This window comes from Taudactylus pleione, unplaced genomic scaffold, assembly GCF_031769625.1.
Source record: "Taudactylus pleione unplaced genomic scaffold, aTauple2 ptg001339l, whole genome shotgun sequence".
NCBI classification, from domain to species: domain Eukaryota; kingdom Metazoa; phylum Chordata; class Amphibia; order Anura; family Myobatrachidae; genus Taudactylus; species Taudactylus pleione.
This window is the reverse complement of record NW_028285739.1, coordinates 1,405,741-1,429,624: the sequence shown is the minus strand read 5'-3', so window position 1 is coordinate 1,429,624 and position 23,884 is coordinate 1,405,741. Positions and strand designations below refer to the sequence as shown.

The 23,884-nt window shown below is 41.3% G+C and overlaps 1 protein-coding gene across 1 annotated transcript in view; it reads left to right on the top strand.

Annotated features, from left to right (window-relative positions):
• The first annotated feature begins 17,731 nt into the window (after positions 1 to 17,731).
• The window catches only part of EPHA5 (EPH receptor A5), a 360,920-nt gene continuing 354,767 nt past the window's right edge, over positions 17,732 to 23,884 (top strand). Inside the window, exon 1 of the mRNA XM_088463302.1 lies at positions 17,732 to 18,018. Within this exon, the coding sequence (XP_088319428.1) occupies positions 17,853 to 18,018 (166 nt within the window). The 5' untranslated portion in view covers positions 17,732 to 17,852. The remainder of the gene's footprint in view (positions 18,019 to 23,884) is intronic.

Sequence of the window (23,884 nt, the reverse complement as noted above, 5' to 3'; positions counted from 1 at the left end):
CTATCACTGCGAGCAGTTCAGACTAAAAGACAACCAAGTGACGTGGTCGATGACGCTCCTTTACTAATTATGCACTCCCATTAAATGCCCTTTTGACCATGAGGCACGCCTGCATTCGGATCTCCACTCCCCCGTTTTCAAGCACCTTCCCCTGTTACCACCCACAAACGCCTCATTCTGTCAATCAAATTAGCAGCCCCTCGCTGTTTTGCGAGCGCACGATTTCCGACCGCAATGACTGGTTTGCACATGCGCATTACGACCCATACGCATGCACTGTTGTGCGAACATCGCTCAGAGCAAACGAGCGGCCGCTTACGAGCAGCTCTGAATCAGGCCCTCAGTCCTCAGGACCCCAAACAGTGCATGTTTTCCAGGTCTCTTCACAGAATCACAAAAAAAGAAAACTAGGGGTTGTCCTAGGTGGCACACACTAAGAATAAAAATGAAGTTTTATTAATTTAAATATAAAATACTATTTAGTTGAAGCGAAATATTTAAAACTCATGATGGACACACATACACATGATAGTGATTACACAAAAAAATTGTATAAAAAAGGTGAAATAAAATGAAAATCCCACTGTATATATTATTACTGTATAATTAATATAGGGTTCCAATGTGGACAGTTAATTGGCAGTGTGGTATAATGGCAGGTAAATATATATAATGAGCCCCCATTAAACATACAATCCCTATCCAACCATATGGGAACATACGTCATTGGTGTGAATCTATCATGGGTGCAAATTCACTGTTATTAATGACTGGTTGGTCATGACCCTGCAAAGTATTGAAATCAGTATATTGGCTATATAAGTCCCACACCTGCCTATCACTAGATCTGATAGTGTATTTCCCAACTGTGAAAACCTAACCACCACAACTGATTATTCACAATCCCGAATGTACATTAGCAATGATTGGATAATAGATTGGACATTAGGCGATACGTACAATCAGGGCCGGTGCAAGGTTTACAGGCACCCTAGGCAACATTTCATTAACCTCCCTTGTACCCTACAATTCATAATATGCCACAGATCAGACTCCCCAGTTAAATAACATGCCACACAGCAGTGTCCCAAATTCATAATATACTATATAGAATATTACACACAGCAGAGCGCCAAAATCAAAATGTACCTCATAACACTGCTGCAATTTCATAATATGCCACACAGCTGTGCCACAAATTCATTATATGCTACTCAGCCATGAATTATGCCATTCATTTTTTTTGTGGACTCAGCAGCGCCCTCCAGTGGCCAGCGTCCTTAGGCGTCTGCCTAAGGTTGCCTAATGGTAGCATTGGCCCTGCGTACAATAGAACTGTAGCAAACTGAATTTGTTCATAACATCACCTGGCAGACAGAAGAAAGCCAAGACATAACTATGCTGAATCTCCCGTTAAACCCCAAAGATGAGGCTAGTAGAAAGTGGCATACAGTAGGTAGTAGGAAAATTAAATAAAATCAAATTTATTTATTTATTAATTTGCATCTGGATGGAGCCATCATTTGAAGTATAACAGGGGATGGCTGACGGTGACCAATCGTAATTTTAGTGACAGGATACACTGCAGTAACATAGAAAGCAAAATATCTGCAGCTCAGGGAAACTGATGTAATACAATAAAACTAGACGCTGCTGCAGATGATACAATATGAACGGAACCAAGCCAAATGGGGGACAAAAGCCTGCATACCTCAGAAACCTAGTGTCACAGCACAAATTAATAGCGATAGGCAGTGATGGGCAAACTAAATCATGTTTAGCTCAGCATCATTTATACTAGTTAACCTTGTCCTAGCTCAGAAGCAGGGCTGCAACAGGTCAATAATGCACCCTGTGCTGGCTGTACCCTTAAGCAGGTGACATTATTTTGTATTATTGATTAATCTGCATTAGCTTTTTAAAACAAAACACTATGAATATCAATAAAAGCAGTAAGTGCACCAAATTGTAAAATGACCACTGTAGAGCCGCCTCCCTCCCCCTTCCCACAACACAGGCCTGTGCGCCTGGAAGATGGCATCCTTCACTGGAGACAGGAAGCCTAATGGGAAAAGGGGGCATTAACCCATGGCTACCCCTATCCCCTGTTACACTGGAGAAGTCCCGTAAGAGAGATCCCCTCAAGCCACCCCTCTCTGCACAGCCATGCCAGCCACAAATGCAATACCACCACCGCCACTACCGATGAGAGGAGGAAATTGTAGGGGAAGACAAATAATGACAAAGAGAAAGTAATAGATAAGAATAAAGGTAAATAGAGAAACAAGTGAGAGAAAAGGCGATAGAGCAAATAAACAAGTGTAGGTGTCAGACCTCTCAGGTAATGACATCAGTGACCCTGGTGGGTGGGGCCAGACTTCAGACCAACTGTCAGTGACTAACGCAGCTGTTACTTAGTAACGGTGTTTTTTGGTTACTCCTTTCCTTAGCACCAATATACAGAGACAGCAGTAAGATGGGGAACCTTCCAGGAGGCATTTATCAGAAATGCTTTGTGATACTCTATGGCCAAACAGCTGCCTACTTAGCAACTGACCCGAAAGAGATTGCTCTGATCAGCCGTTAAATCTCATGTAAGTATTTTAACCAGTGAAACACATGCCTGCATGTCCATGCCGTGCACATGTCCATCGGTTGTATACAGTACATAGTCATAGTTTTCATGCATTTTTGCTTTCATATGACACGGTGCATGAAGGGTTAAAAAAATGTAGTTTCAATTATAAATATAAACAGGCACAAGCCAAATTCAAAAGCAAAAGCGGCGCTTTCCTTGTGAATTTTCTTCTGGGAAAGAGGCCTGAGTCTTGATGCCAGAGTCTTAAATAACATAAACAAGCCACCCACCTAAGACTAGCTTTTAGTGAAAGCATAACAGGTGACCACAGCCCAGGTCAGCCCCAAGCCTAAACCACTCCAGGCTTATGACTGTTATTCATTTGCATAGAAATAAAAAGTTTTCAGTTGTAAAATTATTTTGGCCCACTTATTTCACAGGGGTTGGGTATGAAATGCCGGCAGCTGACTAGCCAGTTCAAATTCCGACGCTGTAATGTCCGACGGTGCAGAATCCCAACAGGTAAAGGTAAGTAACCTAACCCTCCCCTTTCACAACCCTAACCCTCCTTTAGTGATGCTTAACCCTAACCTCTCTGGGGGGTGCCTAACCCTAACCTCCCTCCAGTGGTGCCCAACCCTAACCACCCTCCCCACAGCCTAACCCTAACCCTTCCTGGGTTTGCCTAACTCTAATTTCCCTCCGGGGGTCAGTATACTTAACCCCCCTTTTTCTTGCTAACGCAAATATTTACCCGGGTCCTACGTTCGAGATTCCGGCTGGTAGGGATGCCGACACTAGTATCCTAATCCCATTTGGGATAGCGGCATCTGCATTTTCCCGGGCGGCAGGTTTACGGCGTCGGCATCCCATTCGTTTGCATATTCACTACATCCCATTTCACAGTGCTCCTTTTCAAGCAAGGCTGCCCTTCATAGATTACATTTGGGGCCTCATTCAGAGGCGGTCGTAGGATGCAAGCGGTCACTCAGAAACAGGGCGGCCGCTTGCATCCTGAACGGCCGCCTCCATGTCGGTCGTTAGGCTGTGGGTTAACACCCACAGCTCTAACGACCGCTAAGGGAAATGGTCGCGATGGTCAAGACAATCGCGACCATCGGGGCTTACAACGAGACCCTAGGGTAGGGTCTCGTCAATCTTAAGCCCCAGGGAGCTTCCTGCTCTGTTTGAGCAGGAAGCTCCCCACTGACATCACTGATGATGTCAGTGGGGACGCCCACAAAATGGCAAGCGGTCCGAAAGGAACGCCTCCGCTTGGCCGGGCACGCCCCCTGCACGCCAAGCAAACGGAGCGAGCTGTCAATCAACATCGACAGCTCACTCCGTCTGCTTCGAGCCCGCTAACGACGGGTGATCCGTCGTTAGTAGGGGCCCGCGCATGCGCACGATGGAGCAGTCTCCGTCGTGCGCATGCCCTGTGGACCAACATCGAGTCACTTGCGAGCGCTCAGCGCTCGCGACCGACTCTGAATAAGGTCCTTGAATCCAAGCTAATTTGTGTTGTTACTTTCAGCAGAGAGGAACCCCAAACATAATTACCCCCAATCCCCAATTAAAGGAAGCAGAACTAAAACTAAAAATGTAGATGCTTTTCATGGCCTCATAACCAGCTAAACTTACCCCTGTCCCTTTAGGATTTATAGAGAGGGCCTGTTTCAGGGATTTAAGCATAGCCGATATTTTCACAGATCAGGCGATTGTTTGCAAATGTGCATGCTAACATAGGAGCCGCTCGCAAAGTGAGTGACAGTTAGTCAGCGTTTAGGGGTGGTAAAAGGGGGATGGTTAGAAAAATACAGGCGTGTGACCATTTAAACACTGTTTCATGGGCTTGCATAATTAGCCATTGCATAACTGGCTGATGTGCATTGATAGTACCGATGTTTACGCTATATCATGTCATTGGATGGACATAAGAAGGCAGCAGTTGGCGTCCCTATGCTCCCTATGCTGCATTATCATATTTTAGCAACTGCGATTCCTAAGAGGCTGCAGTTGTGAATATATAAGCGTACATCTCTGAATCAGGCCCAGAGTTTTAAAATTCTGACTCTCCTACGTTTAGTTGTCAAAAAAAAAAAAAAGAACTGAGACAAAGCAGAAATAATTCCCATACTCATGTACAAAGCCTAAAGCTTGTGTCCTTTGCAGGATCCCTCCTCCTTCAGTGGTATAAATATCCTGGAAGTGTGATGGGCTGCTTAGTCATAGTACACACTACCTACAGTATTAGGCGACTGTGACACATAAGGCAAACACAAGCAAATCATTTCATGTGTAAGCATGAGCTGAGAATATTCATCCAGCCACAGCCATCAGCTCCCACAGACTAAAGCGTGGTACAAGGTCAATATTTATGAATATTGTGTGATTTTTACAGATTTTACATGAACATTTATAATCATTACTCCTCCCCGAGCTTCCTTCCAGTGTTAAGGTGCGTATCCACTACTAGATCTTGGAACGACAGTACAATTACGACATCGTACTCGTACAGTCATTCCTGATCCCCTGTAGTGCCTACACTGAACGATATGTAGTTCAGTGCAGGCACCATCCCTCCCTCCTTCATCCCCGAACATGGAAAATCTGTCGTTATCGGCAGATTGACCGGCATGTTCGGGCAATGTTTGATGTCGGAAACGATTAGCGGGAGCATGCATCGCTGGTCGTTTCTGACATTTTAGTGCCTGATTCATGCACGATTAATGAGCGATTGAACGATATGGCAATGAAAATCGGCAAGTGGATACGCGGCTTTATTTTTTCCAACTTTTTCTATTCTTTTCAACTTTTACCTCAAACCAGGACACTATTCAGAAATGTAACAATGTGTACAGTCCCATCCTGTAATAAGCTGCAACAATAAACAAAACAAATTGCAGAAGAAACACCAGAAAACTGCTTTAAGACTTGTAAACTTTCCTTGTGTTTGCTTCAGTTGCAACAGAAACCAGCCAGCCCCAGGTCTACTAGCAATCTGTGCAAGCAGTTATAAAGCTCCCCAACCCCTCCCATCCTTTCCCCCACACACACACTATTGTCCCCCACAGGAAAATAAGTATATTTAAAGTAGAAATCTGCTGTGCACATAGAAGCAGGGCCGGCCCGCCCGTTACGCCGACTACACACGTGCGTAGGGCGCCAGCCTGCAGAGGGTGCTCAATCCCCAGCGCAGCCAAACTTACAGGAACCCTCCTCCCGCCGCCACATTGACACCTTACCGCCCCGTCGTTCCCCCGCGCCACACGCTCTTCACCCCCCCGCCGCACCATGTTCCTTCCACCCTCCCCCGCCACACACCTTCCCGCGGCCGCCGCAGGGAGTCTCTCCGCCCCCCGCCGCGCCACACTCCTTCCCGCAGCCGCCGCAGGGAGTCTCCATTTGCCGGGCGCCCGCTGAGATTTTACCAGCGGGCGCTCGTCTCCCCACAGCAGCACCCGGAGCTCACTCCTGAGCTCCGGCTAGGCTTCCCCCATGGACACTATGTGAGAGACGTCATGCGTCTCTCCCATAGTAACGAGGAGAGGTGGACGGCAACGGACATAGGATCGGGGCTTCAGGTAAGTAAACTTTTTATTTTTTGCTTGGCTCTATTACCGGGGACACTACTTCAGGGGCTACTGGGGGGACTTCTACAGGGGCTGCTGGGGGCACTATTACAGGGGCTACTGGGGGCACTATTGAAGGGGCTACTGGAGGCACTATTACAGGGGCTACTGGGGGCACTATTACAGGGGCTACTGGAGGGCACTATTACAGGGGCTACTGGAGGGCACTATTACAGGGGCTGCTGGAGGGCACTACTACAGGGGCTACTGGAGGGCACTACTACAGGGGCTACTGGAGGGCACTACTACAGGGGCTACTGGAGGGCACTATTACAGGGGCTACTGGGGGGCACTATAACAGGGGCTACTGGGGGGCACTATTACAGGGGCTACTGGGGGGCACTGCTACAGGGGCTGCTGGGGGCACTGCTACAGGAGCTGCTGGGGGCACTGCTTCAGGAGCTGCTGGGGGCACTGCTACAGGGGCTGCTGGGGGCACTGCTACAGGGGCTGCTGGGGACACTACTTAAGGGGCTGCTGGGGACACTTCTACAGGGCCTGCTGGGGACACTATTACAGGGGCTCCTGGGGACAATACTTAAGGGGCTACTGGGGGTACTTCTACAGGGGCTGCTGGGGGCACTATTACAGGGGCTACTGGGTGCACTTCTACAGGGGCTGCTGGGGGCACTATTACAGGGGCTGCTGGGGGCACTATTACAGAGGCTGCTGGGGGCACTATTACAGGGGCACTATTACAGGGGGCATTACTACTGGGGCATTGCAGAAGGGGCACCACTACTGACGGCACTGCAGAAGGGGTACAACTGCTGTGGGCATTATGTATAAGTGCCACTACTGCTGTGGGCATGGTATTAGGGGCACTGCTACTGTGGGCATTGTGTATAAGGGGCACTACTACTGTGGGCATTGTGAAAAAGGGGCACTAATGTTGGCATTGTGTAAAAGGGGCACTAATGTTTGTCAGAACATAAATAAGGGACACTACTATGTGGTGTAATGTGAATCGGACACTATGTGCGGTGTAATGTGAATAAGATCTTGCTACTATGTGATGTAGTTTGAATTGGGAATACTATTTTGTGACCATGCCCCTTTCTTTTTAGCATGCCTCACAACCATCCCTATTTTGGCGAAAAAAAGTGTTTGCGATGGGGGGGTAAATGGTGAATAGATGACATATGCATGCATGTGGCATCTATTCACTGGAGAAAGGGACTGGGAGCATGCCCAGCAGCTCCAAGAGCACTGGGCATGTACCCAGCATGCTTGGTGCTCGTGATTATGGCTTTTCCCATGAGACCACACACCTTTCCTTTGTCGGGAGCACGCACCTTCAGAGTGTGCAAATTCAGCCAGGGGGCGCCAAAATGCATCTTCGCTTACCAAAAATATTAGGCTCAAGCCGGCCCTGCCTAGAAGTTCCTTCACCTGTATTGGTTGAATAGTGAGAAATTCACTGAAAGTTTGGATGTGTTTGTATGTTCTTTTAGAATTCTTACATGCTCATTAATTAAACCAAGCTTTCTGGTTTATTAAAATATTATAGTATCCACATTTATTTCAATCAGATTATGTTACACATGGTGGTGTGAGCAGGGAGGGCCTGGGTTATCAATGGAAAAAAAATAATTTAACATACAGTCAGGTGCATAAATATTGGGACATTGACAGAATTTTCATATTTTGGCCTCTATTCACCACCACAATGGCTTTGAAATGAAACAAACAAGATGTGCTTTAACTGTAGACTTTCAGATTTAATTTGAGGGTAATTACATCCAAATCAGGTGAACGGTGTAGGAATTACAACGGTTTCTATATGTGCCTCCCACTATTTAAGGGGCCAAAAGTAATGGCACAAACTAAACAATCCTAAATCTAACTCACTTTTTAATACTTTGTTGCAAATCCTTTGCAGGCAATTACAGCCTGAAGTCTGGAACGCATAGACATCACCAGATGTTGGGTTTCATCCCTGGTGATGCTCTGCCAGGCCTCTACTGCAAATGTCTTCAGTTCCTGCTTGTTCTTGGGGCATTTTCCCTTCAGTTTTGTCTTTATCAAGTGAAATGCATGCTCAATTGGATTCAGGTCAGGGGACTGACTTGGCCATTGCATAACATTCCACTTTTTAGCCTTAAAAAACTCTTTGGTTGCTTTTGCAGTATGCTTCGGGTCATTGTCCATCTGCACTGTGAAGCGCCGTCCAATGAGTTCTGAAGCATTTGACTGAATATGAGCATATAATATTGCCCAAAACACTTCAGAATTCATTCTTCTGCTTTTGTCAGCAATCACATCATCAATAAATACAAGGGAACCAGTTCCATTGGTAGCCATACATGTCCACGCCATGACACTACCACAACCATGCTTCACTGATGAGGTGGTATGTTTTGGATCATGAGCAGTTCCTATCCTTCTCCATACTCTTCTCTTCCCATCACTCTGGTACAAGTTGATCTTTATCTCATCTGTCCATAGGATGTTGTTCCAGAACTTTAATGGCTTATTTAGATGTTGTTTGACAAACTCTAATCTGGTCTTCATCTTGTGGTGAACCCTCTATATTCACTCTTGTGAAGTCTTCTCTTGATTGTTGACTTTGACACATATACACCTACCTCCTGGAGAGTGTTCTTGATTTGGCCAACTGTTTTTCTTCACCAGGGAAATAATTCTTCTGTCATCCACCACAGTTGTTTTCCGTGGTCTTCCGGGTCTTTTGGTGTTGCTGAGTTCTCCGGTGCGTTCTTTCTAAGAATGTTCCAAACAGTTGATTTGGCCACACCTAAAGTTTTCGCTATCTCTCTGATGTGTTTGTTTTGATTTTTCAGCCTAATGATGGCTTGCTTCACTGATAATGACAGCTCTTTGGATCTCATACTGAGAGTCGACAGCAATTGATTCCAAATGCAAATGCCACACCTAGAATCAACTCCAGAAGTTTTACCTGCCTAATTGATAATGAAATAACAAGGGTATAGTCCACACCTGTCCATGAAATAGTTTTTGAGTTCATAGTCCCATTACTTTTGGCCCCTTAAAAAGTTGGAGGCACATATAGAAACCGTTGTAATTCCTATGCCATTCACCTGATTTGGATGTAATTACCCTCAAATTAAATCTGAAAGTCTGCAGTTAAAGCACATCTTGTTTGTTTCATTTCAAAGCCATTGTGGTGGTGAAAAGAGGCCAAAATATGAAAATTCTGTCAATGTCCCAATATTTATGCACCTGACTGTAATTTCTGGACATGACCTATGCAGGATTACAAATGCTCTGGACAGATGTCCAGAATTCTGGACTATCCAGAGTGATCCTGAATGGGTGTCAAAAGAGGGTGCACATAAGATGGGGATGTTGGCTGTGTGTAGGGGAGTACAGGTGGTCGCAGGGCTGGCAAATGCCAGAAGGGCTGATGGCCAGGTGGGTTGGTCTGGTCACTTAAAAGCCTGGCCGGGTAATGAAACTGTTCAGCTGGCATGTAGAGAGATGGGGTTCGCTGTAAGGATACCCCTTGTGACTCGTGGTACACCCCAATGAGACAAATCCATTCCACCAATGCGGAATGACTACGCCCCTTTTTTGTTTGAGCGCCAGGACTGGGTATTGGTTCAACTCCGTCACTGTGTGGTGGGAAGGGGAGTCATCATTAGCTCATATCAGTACATAACTGTAATGTTATCCGATAATTCATTATAACATGACCCTGTTGAAAAAAGGAGGGGAAAGGGTAGAATAATACCCAGCTCCCGGCGCTAATATAGATTGATACAAAACTGTCAGTCGTGATCAGCTGCAACTGCTTGGAGTTTAGTGTAAACTCCTAATACAAACACAGATATAATGACACAGGCAATGCGCTGTGATCACAACTGACTAAATAGGATGTTCTTTCATACAATAGAACACACACTGTGTGAATAAAAATAAATTTTACTTCTAAAAAATAGATACACACTATACATACAATGTATGAAACATATAGGAAGACTGAGCATATGATTAAAAACAAATGAGTGAGAAAATTGTAACAGCATAAATATTTGTATCAGAAGATGAATCTTCTATTGAGCAAATATGAAACAGTTAAACATGACCCTGTACAGTATATACAACTGTAACATTATACCATGTGCACATCTGTAACATAATCCCACTAACTGTATTTAATTTACATACCTGTAACCAGTGGCGGATTTTACCTAGGGGCTGCAAAACTGCAACTCCCCAGTAAAATACACCACCTGCAGGGACTGCCAAGCAATGGCAATGCAGTGGCATAACTAGGGCAGGGCAAGCAGGGCACATGCCCTGGGCACCATGGCAGGCCCATCCAGCTAGGGCAGCATATCCGGAAGTTGCCATTATAGAAGAAATGTCCCTCTGAAATGTAGCTTCCTGCTTTGTGAGTCCCGGCATCTCCTCTTTGCATCTGATCACATCTCCTCCCCTTCAGTCATATTCACATTTCAAAATACAGTCATAGTTGGGACTCAAACCTGTTACTTCATGTTTACAATCAGACATCTTACCAATGGAACCATCTGCTATTGCACAGGTTCTCAAACTCAGTCCTCAGGACCCTCAGCAGTGCATATTTTCCAGATCTCACAGAATCACAAGTAATATTTTGCACCACCTGTGGATCTTTTAAAATGTGTCAGTTTGTAATGAGTACACCTGTGCACCTGCTGGGTGACCTGAAAAATGTGTGACAGTGGCAAACGCAGGATTTTGAAAGGGGGGTTTCCAATACTTGGTTACAATACCAATATCAAAAAATCTAACCACATACAGGCAGCACTGCCCGGGTACTCAATAATCCAAGCTTGTTAATCTATTACTGTGCAACATTTCAGATGAATTTATTACATATTTTGGCAAAGCCTTCATGAAATATGTAATAATTGCATCTGAATCATTGCATAGTAATAGATTAACAAGCTTGGATTATTGAGTACCCGAGGAGCGCTTCCTGTATCTGATTGTATGTTCAAGACTGAGCGATCTGCACCTCGGCTGTTGAACTTTATTTGGAGTGCCGTCTACTTGACTATATTTATGTGGAGCTTTTCAGCTCCTCAAAGAAATAAAAAAGGCGGCACTGCAAACATACACAGTGACATATACACGCACACTGACAAAGCCTAAATGCACACACTGACACACGCAATAACTGCACTGACAAAGCCTACACACACACCTAACACTACACACCCACACTGACAAAGCCAACACACACACATACACGGTGACACACTCACTGCACTGACAAAGCCAACACACTGACAGACACACAAACTGCACTGACAAACACACACACAGGCTGACAAAGCCTAGACACACACACACACTGCACTGACAAAGCCTACACACACACTGACAAAGCCTAGAGTCACACACACACACACACTGACAAAGCCTAGAGTCACACACACACATTGACAAAGCCTACACACACACACTGACACACTGACAAAGCATAGAGTCACACACACACACTGACAAAGCCGGCACACACACACACTGAAATACACACTGACACAAACACACCTCTCACTTGACACAAATTCAGCCTTATAAATACAGCGCTGGCATGGCTTATTAAAGATCACGGCTCCCCCCACATGTAATAGATTACACCCACCTGCGGCTCTGGGAGAGAGCACCGGTCACTGAGGAGGATCCGACACAACACACGAGCTCTCAGCCTCCCACAATGTAGTGCCCATAGGAATTTAGAGCTGCCCGGGAGGAGCTGCGCTACTGCTGCAGCTCCCCCTACAGGCAGCTCAGCCAGGAACAGCTGCCGACTCACTCCGATCTCTTTAAAAAAATATATATATTGCTAAGCTGCGCTGCGATGTAGTGGTGGGCAGGGGAGGTTTCTAGGTACTCGGAAACCCCCCCTGCGTGTGCGTATGTGTGAGGTCCTGAGGAACGAGTTTGAGAACTACTGTGCTATTCTAACTGTTTCAAGCTACTTCACATTTTCCTTAGCATCTCATACTTAGCAGTCAGAAGGCTTAAAAATTGAGCCATTTGCTATTACAATGAAAGACTGTGAATTCTAACTATATGAAGCTACTTTGCATTCTTATTAATCTAAAATTCAATAATACCAGAGATATGAACCTAGCACCTTATGCTTTGCAGTCAGTCACCTTACCAATGGAACCATCTGCTACTACAATGAAAGCCTGTGAATTCTATCTATATCAAGTCACTTCACATTCTCCTTAAGTTAAAATACAGTCAATACCTGTTCCCCAGTGATAAGATATGGTGGTGTGTGATGTTGACACGCCCCCATTTTTCAGTGGCCACACCCCTTGTGGAATGTGGCCATGCCCATAATTGGAGCCTGATAAAAATAAGATCAACCAGTTTGCGTGATGACCTAGTTGAGCCTGCGGCGTCCCAGCTCCCACTGCGCAATACATGCATATTAGTATTGCTGCAGCAATGGGACAAAACAGTTTTGAAAAATAAAATTAACAGAAAGGGAAGGAACATGTATGGTAGAGGGTGGAGGCAGAGGGGCTGAGGTGACCCAGGTCCATTTAGTTACATATATCTAAATAATGGAGCATGATAATTGTCTTCACCCGTTCCCTGTCTCTACTAATGTTTCTTTAGTGCAGTCTGATTTTGGAGGAGTTGTATCAAACCTTCTAAAGAGGACAAGTGGAGAAGTTGCCCATAGCAGTCAATCAGATTCTATCTATTATTTTACAGAATCTACTAGATAATTGATAGCTACTGTATAAGCTGATTGGTAGCTATGGGCAACTTCTAATCTTGTTCTATTTAGGAGGTTTTATACATCTCCCCCATTGTCTGGTTATTACATGTGATAACCAAAAAAACTCTAAGGCAGGGCCATCAAGACATCAGATATGAGGGTGAGTGGATGCTGGAGATATTGTGGCTATGTCCTGTCATATTATAAGTTACTATGGTGCACTTGACTGTGGAGTAGCAGTGCTTGCAGGAAGGATCATGGTTACAGCATCATTGATGGCGTGGTCCCTAGACAGGCCTGGAAACTCGCCACTCCTCCCAGTGGCCCTGCAGTATGCGGTCACACTTTTAAAAAGGCCAACACTCTTTCAAATAAGGATGTCCCTGGTTTTTTTGAAGCCTGGTATGTTGAAGGACTTCACTGTTTTTCTCTTTTTACAGATAGCCCCTCCCTTTCTCACACCTTATGTGAACTTTTAAATTGATTGATCAACTTATATTCCTGTATAGTTGTCTGAGAGGCCTGTATGGGATCACTAGCTAACATGAAGTGCTGGCCCTTCTATTGCCATTTTGGAGGTCTCTGGGGTACTTCAAGGTAAGTTAGCATTCAATTTCTAAACACTAGAATATGTGACCCAATACAGATACTTTCATTGTGTCGAGATACGTTCACTCTAGCAGAAGAGCTTTGAGATGGTGGGTGGCTTTTCATATATTTGAAAATATGAATAACAGAGGCTCTGTTATTTTATGTACAAATATATTATCAAATCTTTACTGGTTCACAGTAGTGTGCTGAGTGAGTCACACTTGTCCTTAGCACTAAAGGGTGCTATATGTGTTATCATTTTTTATACTGTGTTGATGGATTTAGAGAAAAACAAAAAATAAATAACATAGGTTGTTTTTCAATAAAAGATTACCAATATCATGTCACTATGGGGCTTATTACTTAAATCCCTTTCCACTTAAATCATGCGGAAACTTCAATTTCCTCATAATATTTTAGTTATTAAGACAATAGCTCAGATCAATGATGTCTCCTGAAATTGGCTAGTTAGCTCTATAGACAGTAGTCTAGTCTCTATTTACCAAGCTCTTTACTATGCTTCCTGGAGTTTGGCCCTGTTGGCTAATGCCATCTTTAGATGGCATTAGCCACTTTGTGCCTATGGAGGCATCCCAGCAGGAGAGGATTTCTGTGATCCCCCTGCTGCAGTCTGCATCTTTCTCTGTAAATTTTCATGAAATTGCACTTTCATGCATGTGCAGTGTCAGAAAATACAGTGAAGTGACAGCAGGACATCCTCTTATCTGAGCTGCTGCTCCAGCAATAAATATTTGATATAAATATCAGATAAATAAATATCCTTACAATAAGGAATGTTAATTTTTGAGACTGGGCCACATTATTTTTTAAATAGATACTTATGTGTTACTTCTAAAATGACTATCAAAATAGAAATAGGATTGGCGCCAAAGAGGTGTATTCAAATCAGCAGCCTAAGGAGAAAGGGTCCTCAACTGGACCCGGGGGGCAGTCTGTAAAAAGAAAAGTACTCTCCAGCACTGATAGGAAAATATATTTAAAAAATCAATTAAAATGTAATTCTATTAGGAGAAATACACCTGGTTCACATGAATGTGAGTCACAATGTGACACTGTGATTCTCTTTTGGATACTGTATTCTTATTTACATTTTATTGTTTCATGTTTCTTTTATAACTGTTTAGATGCAATGTATTGTCTTAATTAGCGAGGAGTGTATGTTGCAATATTTGTAGGCTTGTTTCCATGACACTTATGTAAAACAAGCCAGTTATATTTTCTTGACTCTAATCATAAACTGTTTCAATTTGTATCCTCTATTTGGACACTCCTGCTTTATATAGCTCACTTTATGTGAATAATTGGTCCAATGGAGTGAGTATCACAGTGTCACAAACACCTCTATCATAAATGACTCACATTCATGTGAACCAGAGGCATCATTCCAAATAATAGAATTACAGTGTCATATACACTATCTCTTGTGGATTTTTTTAAAAAGAATTACAGTGTCATAATCACAATCCCTATTGGATTTTTAAATACATTTTAAAAGTGTTCCCTACAGGGCCTGAGAGTACTTTCTTTTTAAACACTTACTGGCCCATTTATCATTAACTATTTGTGACATATTCCATGAAAACACCCGTTTCGGGGAATAACTGCAGATAATAAGCATAATAACCATACGCCAGATGCATTATGGAGGGATCACAGCAGATATCTTAGATATCTCCCGTAGTCCCTCCATTTCCGACAGCAGCCGCAACCCCCATAGGTTTCCAGAATGTGAAACATTCCAGAGTTTTGCCCCTGCAGCTTACGCCAACTGAAGATGTGAAGATGGCGTTGTGCTGCTGTAGTCCATGTGCTACACTTTGCAAAAAATTATATAGTAGATTTTTTGTTCTCACCCATCGTTCATTGCATTGTTTGTCCCATTGGATGTTCTGCATGTCCATTGGAATGTTTCCACGGACTATGTGGTGTTGATACATGAAGCATGTAATATATATTGCATTGTCATGAAACAGGTTGTGTAGTGTGTACGGCGATGTAATATATTGTTACAGCGCATCGATGAGTCGTTCAGGTGTGTACCCAGCTTTATTTTGTCTGATCTTAATCATAGTATGCCTCCTACCTGCCCCAGGTGATTTTAATTAGTATTGGTCCTTGCATTGCAGTACACACATGTAATGGGCACTATTACAGGTAAGTCCTAGATAAATTTATACAATGTGTCAGTATTAGGGATGTTAGGGACCCACCTGATGAAGATCACCGTGAAGTGGTAGGTGGGCAAACACCTTTGGGCAAATATGTACTAAGAACCTCTATATAACACCATGTTAATTGATAGTTTATTTTATATTTTTTATATTTATATTATTCGTACTTAGAGTGTGCATCAGCTTCCCCCATTGTTTCTGCAATAGAACTACAGGTCTCAGCATGGTAGCACCTCTGATAATGTTGTAATTAGGTTGTGCAGCCCCCCCCCCCCTTTTGTTAATCATAGTATCTTATGTTTCCTGGATAATGCAATCCATTTTGTAATTACTATTACCTTCAGCCCAATACAAAAATGGAAGCCAAAAAAATCTTTAAATACAGTAGTCTGTACCATTTATTTAACATTAAACTTTATTAAAGCGTCTTATTTCTGTGACTTATGGTGTTGGTCAACTTAACTGTACAGTATATATCTGTACCATATGAAAGGTATTTATGGCACTGGTACAAAACTGACTTCTTCCATAAACTGCACCAGCCATTTCTATGGCTACATTTCAGAATAATAGAGTTTTTATTCTGTCTCATCCTCTTTAAAATGATTTTCGGAGAATTCTCTGATTCATGTGCTATCAATTAATCAAGTTACATCTCCCAAGCAAATATTATGCTAAAAAGAAAGAAAATATATAGCTAAATGTAAATTATTAAGAAAGTATTATAATAAAACTAATTGTAGCCAATACAACTTGGGTGGAGAAATAACATATAGTAAATACTGCTGATATTATCTATTCATCAATTTGGAAACCAACACATTTTAGATGGATCTGTAAAAATGAATCTCCCCATAGACTTAAGCAAAGACACTACTACATAAAGTTGGGAAGCACCAGTGAATTTTCCTGGGTGATGTATTGCTGACTGGCAGAGATCAGATATCATCAGCCTACAAGGAAGTATTCTATTTCCTGCAGGCAGTGACAATAGATATTTATCATGCAGATTTCTTTTCTTCTCCTTATTATGTGAGATCACATGTGAGTGTCCAGCGTCAGGCTGTGACTGTGTTGTTTTGTTTCCCTTCGGCAGTGGTGTGATTGTCCTGGTACGAGGCTGAGCCGTGTGTGTTTACTGTGTATGGTCTGTGTCTTGCAGAGAGCACAGGGAAGGCGGCAGCAAGAGCTGACTGTACCCAGCTCACACACAGACACACATACACACTCAGACAGTCACACACAGACACACATACACACTCAGACAGTTACACACAGACACACATACACACTCAGACAGTCACACTCAGACAGCAGCACAGGCACACGGGAGGTTATTATCACAGGAGACTTTTGCCATTCACTCCTATCCAGAGGTGCTAAGGACATAGCGGTTCCCTGAGAGTGCAGCCACAGGCGGGACTTCACTTCGTCCTCCTCTCTCCTGCACTCAGCAAGTGTGTCCCTACCAGCTGAGCTGACAGAGTGATGTGTGAGCTACATGCTAGGTGCTCTCTTCTTGTCTTCCATTGCTGTCTGCAGCTGTAACATCTCCCCATCTGTCATCTTACAGTGAGGCTCTCGGTGCTGTCTCCCTCTTCTCATGCCCCTCACATGCCAGTCCAGGCTCATGCCACTCAGTGCCCTGCCAGTCTCTGCTGCTCAGCTCCATGTGAGCATCACTGCTAGTTGCAATCTCTCCAGCAATCCTGTACTGTCCCAGCCCCTTCACCTCCGCTCCCCCAGCCCAGCACACCACATTGCTGCCTAATGTCTGACTATTGCTAGGGATAAGTGTGCGAGGGGCTGGTCCTGTCACCTCCCTAACCCAACACCCCCATCATCCGACTCCGCCACCACCGCTATCATCTGCTCTGCTATCACACAGACGTCCAGAGTGCAGGAGAGAAGAGGCGGAGGAGGCATCGGGGCTATCTGTAAGGGAGGAGGAGGCAGGAGAGGGGGGGACACCTCACACCTGATCACATCTCAACAGAAGGAAACAGACACGTCTGCAGGGAGGGACAGGGGACAACTTCTTCATCAGCTGCCGGATCCATCACCGTGGTTCTAGGACAGGGCTCGCTAACAGTCACACAATCGGGCTAGAGGTCTCCTGCTGCCAGGAGCGCCGGTGCAGGAAGATGCTGCATACCCCTGGTGCCAGCCTTGGTGTCGGGCTGCCCTGGTTTAATAGTGGATCTTCCTGGTCTGTTGGTACCTGGGGAGGATTTGGCACCCATTTAACCCTGTGGATATGGCTCATCACCTGCAGCAAGTGGAGGACCATGGCCAGCCCCAGCAATGAGGGTAAGGCTGAGCCTGCATCCTTCGGATAGCATCACCCTCTGCTAGCCATCATCATATCATGTATACACATAGGAACAGTCACACAGATGAGCAAAGTGTGCGACGTTACTGCTATTAGGGCTACATGCAGCATTTCTCACCATATACTGTATGCTTTTTCTACACATTGCCATTCATCCTATATTGCCAGCAGTCACTACTAAAGAGCATGAGGCATACATGACATTACATGCTGCTTATCAGTCATTCACAGGGACAACTACTGTTTTATGCTTTTTAGACTAAGACATCCAAATATACAAGCTGCATCCAATAATTGATCATATTGTATATATTCTGAATCCTGTATATTAAGAATAAATATAACTGATTATGTAGAACATGTATACAAGGCACCCTGGGGGGAGATATAGGTCCTGCTGATATTACATAAGCAGTTTTACCATTGATGCTGTACCACTTCCTCATTATCATTCAGAAACTTGGTGACATTTTTACAATCTATTTCCCTTAGAACACAAGAGCAAATAGCAATATGCTTGGGGGAGATGACTCCAAAACATTGATTGTTCAACAGATTATATATTCATTCATGTTCTGCAACTGTTTTATTATAATTTCATTTTCCCAGACATAGCATATCAAATCAATATTCTTATATACATGTCACTCACATAGCTGCATTATATATCTGCATATACAGTACTGCTAATATTTTGTACGGCATACTACATAATTAAAACCTCTAATACTCTAATTCTAGTTTTGCTCTATTGGTCAGTGTAGTATATGAGTTCACCAAAGCAATATAATGCTGTGCAGCCTTGATAATATTGTGGAGATGAGAATGGAGTTGACTTTTGGGTCAGGGCAGTGCTGAAGGGTTTATGCTGATGTCTTGTTAGGAACTTGCTCCTTGAGCCTTGGAAATGAGTCAAGAGCTATGGAAGACCCTGATTTTATTAGATTACTATTGCTTGGGTGCAGATTACTTCAATCTTTTATCTTTGTGTAGATCATGCTTATAGCTGTGTTAGTCATGGCAGGAAAAGGAAGGCAACTGAATTGGTCAATCAAAAGAGTACAAGGAGACCATTTACAAAAATGTACAATGCACTGCAAACTAATTGACAGATGCTATATAGCAGGACCATTACTTGTTTCACCCATTATGTCTATATTTATAACACCCTTAGTTCTACACTACAAAATGCAGGTATCATATATTATGATGTCAATCATAATATACAATGTATTAGACTTCAATGTAATGCAGCTGTGCAATAATATGTATTTATTTCATTACAATATTTATTGATATTATAGGTTATATTGGTATAGAAAGAACATTGTACGTATCATCTCTCTGTTATAGACATTCATTATGGATATGTAATATACTGTGTTGTATTAAATTAAGTTTGGCACCATCAGTTCCCCCTACAGTTCATTGTAGTGAAAATATTTCAGCCACAAATTAAATAGTACATACATGACCTTTGCAATTCTTCATGAAAAGAACTTCATAGAAAGTCATTATCTAGTTAATTAAGACAGGAATTGAATTCACTTATGTTGGAAATGGGATTTTGCTTGAGTGTGTGCAACACATTACATTAGTCAAAATCATGACTAAAAAGAAAAATGCATGCTACATTCGATTGTGAAAATGAGAGATCATTTGCAAAAATGTATTCAAGTATTCAAAACAAGACTATTTGTTAAGTTAGAAGACTTAAGTGCGTTCTATCAGACACTTAAACCATTGAAAGAAGTAGAAAACTTTCAAAACATAAAATAAATTACTGTCAGGTGTACATATATGTGTATCTTAATAAAGTTCATATGGGTATACCCTCAACTTCTTAAAATTGTTAAATGGGAATTACAAAAAAAAATAATCAACAGTAACAACTATAAAAGTATATTTTATATGTTTAACTGGCTATAACGAATATGTATCAAATCCAACAAATTCATGTTTTACTGTTTTGTGTCAATTAACAGGGAATTCTATTTTTTATTGATTATTTTGAAAACAGTACAAGAAATATTATAATTATGATTATACCAAAGTTAATTAAATAAGTAGAAATCCTTGTGCTATATAAAAATTCTAATTTCAGAGTAATTCATTTTGCACGAATGTTGGTGTATGGTTATTTCAGAAATATAAAGCTAATGGGAGACTCCAGATGAATTCTACATTGGGCTAACATAAGTTTATTTATAGGTTTGTCATCTGTGATATGGAGCTAGGAAATTGGGTCATGATTTCTATGGTGTGAGTGCTTTGGTGGGACAGTCTGTGATCCTAAACTATAGCAATATATTCCATTCTACGTAATCCTAAAATAAAGTATCATTATATTTTGATAGAAAAAAAATCCTTTTTGTGCATGTTGCCTAGTTAGGGTTCAAGTATTGTGTAGGATCAATAATTCTAGATGACGAAAAACAGATTTGCTCCTATGCATTTAAGGCAATACATAACATTAATATTTTCCTTATTGAGATACTATAATATCGACACAACATGTGTCAATGTCTCATATAACTAGATTTACATTTTCAGATGAACATGTGACGTTTCTGTTTACATTTATAAAAAAAAAAAATAATGAGAGTGGGAAACCAAAAAAGTTTTGGTTAACCATATTGGGCCACCTCTGGTTGGGTTGCTCACGTAATTTTAATGCATCACCAATGGTTGACTGTACTGTAGATGGCCAAAATGGTAGTGTCATCAAAGCTTGAGTACATAAAATTAGGTAACAAAGCCAATATTTTCACAAATTTCTATGTAACTAGAAAGGGACCCTAAAACTGGACATAGATAGTTGCATGTGTTTTACAGTAATTTTGTTTAAAATGGACGTTTGTTGGCAGATGGACACAAACAATCAAAGACCAAACATAATGGAGCAGAATTTACTGTAGTGAAGTGGCAAATAATGTTTGCTTGGTTTTTTTGTGAATTGAAAACTCTATAGCTATTCATTCCAAGGTAAATGAAACTAAATATCTATTAGAAGACTGCATGGATTCCCCTCTTAGTACATAGTCATGGTGCACTCTGCTTAATCAGTAAGGGACAGTTTAAAAATACAAACACAACAGGTTAATAACAAATACAATAGACCTAGTAGACGTACTGACCAATACTTTTAGTTGTGGAATTATATATAAAGAAAAACATAATAGATCCAAATAAAGATTTTTTTAAAAAGAGTCTAGGGAATTTGGGATTCAGGTTAAAAACTTTAAAATACGATCACAGAATATGAATGCAAACTACTCCCATGTTATCCTTATAATAAGCCTTATATCTCGAAACTTCAAAAACTTTAGGTTACTGTTTATATTTCTATTCTCCATTGAAGACTTTTTTGCAGTACTTGCAAGTGAAACAGTAAACATTTTAAGCTTCTTATCAATTAGCTAATGCATCCAATATGGATTGTATTTTCCTATATTATTGTGCTTTTTTCTATTTTTTACAAAGCTGTTAGAGATGTCCACATTGTGGAAGCCACTATTGATGTCCGATCTAGAACAGAAGGATGACTGACAGCATTGGTAGACAGGAATAATCCATGTTAGGATTTAACATTACCTCTGTACTAAATCAAACTACAATTCAAAATTTTCCACTGACTGGGTGGAAAAACATAACTACTGAATTAAGTTCATCTTTGAGAAAAATAGACATAACCCACAGCGTTTTACCTCTTAAAGGTGTTTTGATGCGGAGACTTGTATAAACATTAGGTAAAGCTGGCCAGATCAGTATAACATTACTATCAAATATAATAGGGTAATACATGTAAAGATTGTATTGTATAGCGTTTAGACCAAAAATGTTTTGCAACTACTTCCCACTTTTACATAAGTAACAGTTTGGTAGTGAGTGAAGTGGAAAGCAAGCTTTCAGTATACTCTACCTAGAAAGAACAGTATTTTAGAATTCCTATAAGGTTCATATATGATCAAAAAATATCCACAAATCGTATTTTATAACTTGATTAAAATTTTTAAAATGCTTTCATGCAGCTGTGATATACTTTTACGTAAGGTGTGATGACATATTTCTCTATTTTTAAATTGTGTATATGTAAGGATATAAGCATAAACTTTGTAACAGCATTGTTCAATATTTTAGTGCATAACAGTAGTAGTAGTAGTAGTAATAATAATAAAAAAAAAAATAATTATAGTAATAATAAAATAATAAGAGTTATTAAAATATATTATTATTTGTAAGTTAGTTATATACCCTTACATTATTTGATTGAATTGCATGTCATTGCGAGTTTAGATGACTAAAACTGAGTACTTAAGTGATTGGTGGTGAGTGATTACGCATTACTTAAATGTGTATGTATGGTTGGTGCATGTGTTTTTCATTACTGTTTAACTAGCAAAAACTTTTAACACTATGAGTAGCAAAAACATAATACATTGCATAAAAACTAAACTCTAATTACTTTTTTTGACAGTCAGTAATGTGACTTGTAATATTGCAAAGTCAGGATAAGCGGCATTTTCAGAATTGTTCCACGGAATAGTCTCCACATTCTGCATTGGGTACAAAACTGTCTACGTTATCCTGCTGCAAATTAGCCTTAAGTGCTTATGAGTCCTACCAAACCACACCACACAGCAGATGTTATTGACAGTCATCTTCCCATTCTACTCATATACTGTCAAAAATAAAATTGCTGTATAAAATGTATTATCAAAACTTTGAACCTTTGCACAACTAGCTGCAGAACTGCAAAACTTGGTTCGTCTCAACTCTAGAGTAATACTATTATTCAAATGAATGTCTTAACTGCTTATTTTCATATTCTAGTTTAGAAATATGTTATTTGTACTTTCATTTATTGAATATTTCTTTTTGTTAAAATAATGTATCACATTACAATAGGCACTGCTAATAAAAACAAGCTGAATGACATATTAAAACTAAAAACGTCACTAAAAGTCATATGGTAAATATAGATGTTTTATAATACACATAAAATATACCTTTTGATCTTTTTTTCATACCCAGATGGTAAAGGTAAATTCTGTAGGCTAAAAGAATTAATACTGTAACCAAACCAGTCATGGTTTTAACAACGTCACTTTGATGAACTACCTTAGAATATTGTTTGACAAGATTCAAACAGACAAACAATGGGATGATAGGCTAGAAGTCACAACATATGTGTGAGCTCCAGAAAGAGATGCTGTATAGAATTACTGGGTGGAACTGCATTTCCAGTTCTCTAAAGGGTTTTTACAAATCAGAATAAAATGAACACAATAAACTACAATAAATAAACAAAATCACTTTTACAATATAAAAACAGTTATTTTGTGATATTACCCAGTTTACTGCCTAAAGGGATGTCACTGTATTAGGGCCCATCTGGAACTAATGAGGTTAAGTAAAATCCCTATGTTACAAAACTCCCCTCTAAGCCTATTCTTTCTCTCTTAAACCACGCAGCACAAAAGCTGTCCCTTTTACTGCCAACGTCTCTGCCCCTTTTGACCCTTTCCTGCTAAAAACAGAAGATAACAAAGCAGAGGGGGTAGGCACATGAGGCCAGACATTTCAGAAATTGTTTGAGGCTTTTCTGCTGTTTTTAAAAGAATAAAAACGTGAAACCTTTATTATGGTAAATAGCTCATACATACCGGTGAAAGAAATAGGCCTACAATAATTTGATGACTTCCTCTGTGATACGGAGTCTATTATAAAAGACCTGGTTTTCCCTAACCACGTATCCGCAGCATTGTCAGTAAAATGCAGAATGGTGGCTTGTATTTCATCATATAATTCATACAATGCCTGGCTGGCTTTAACTGTAGTATA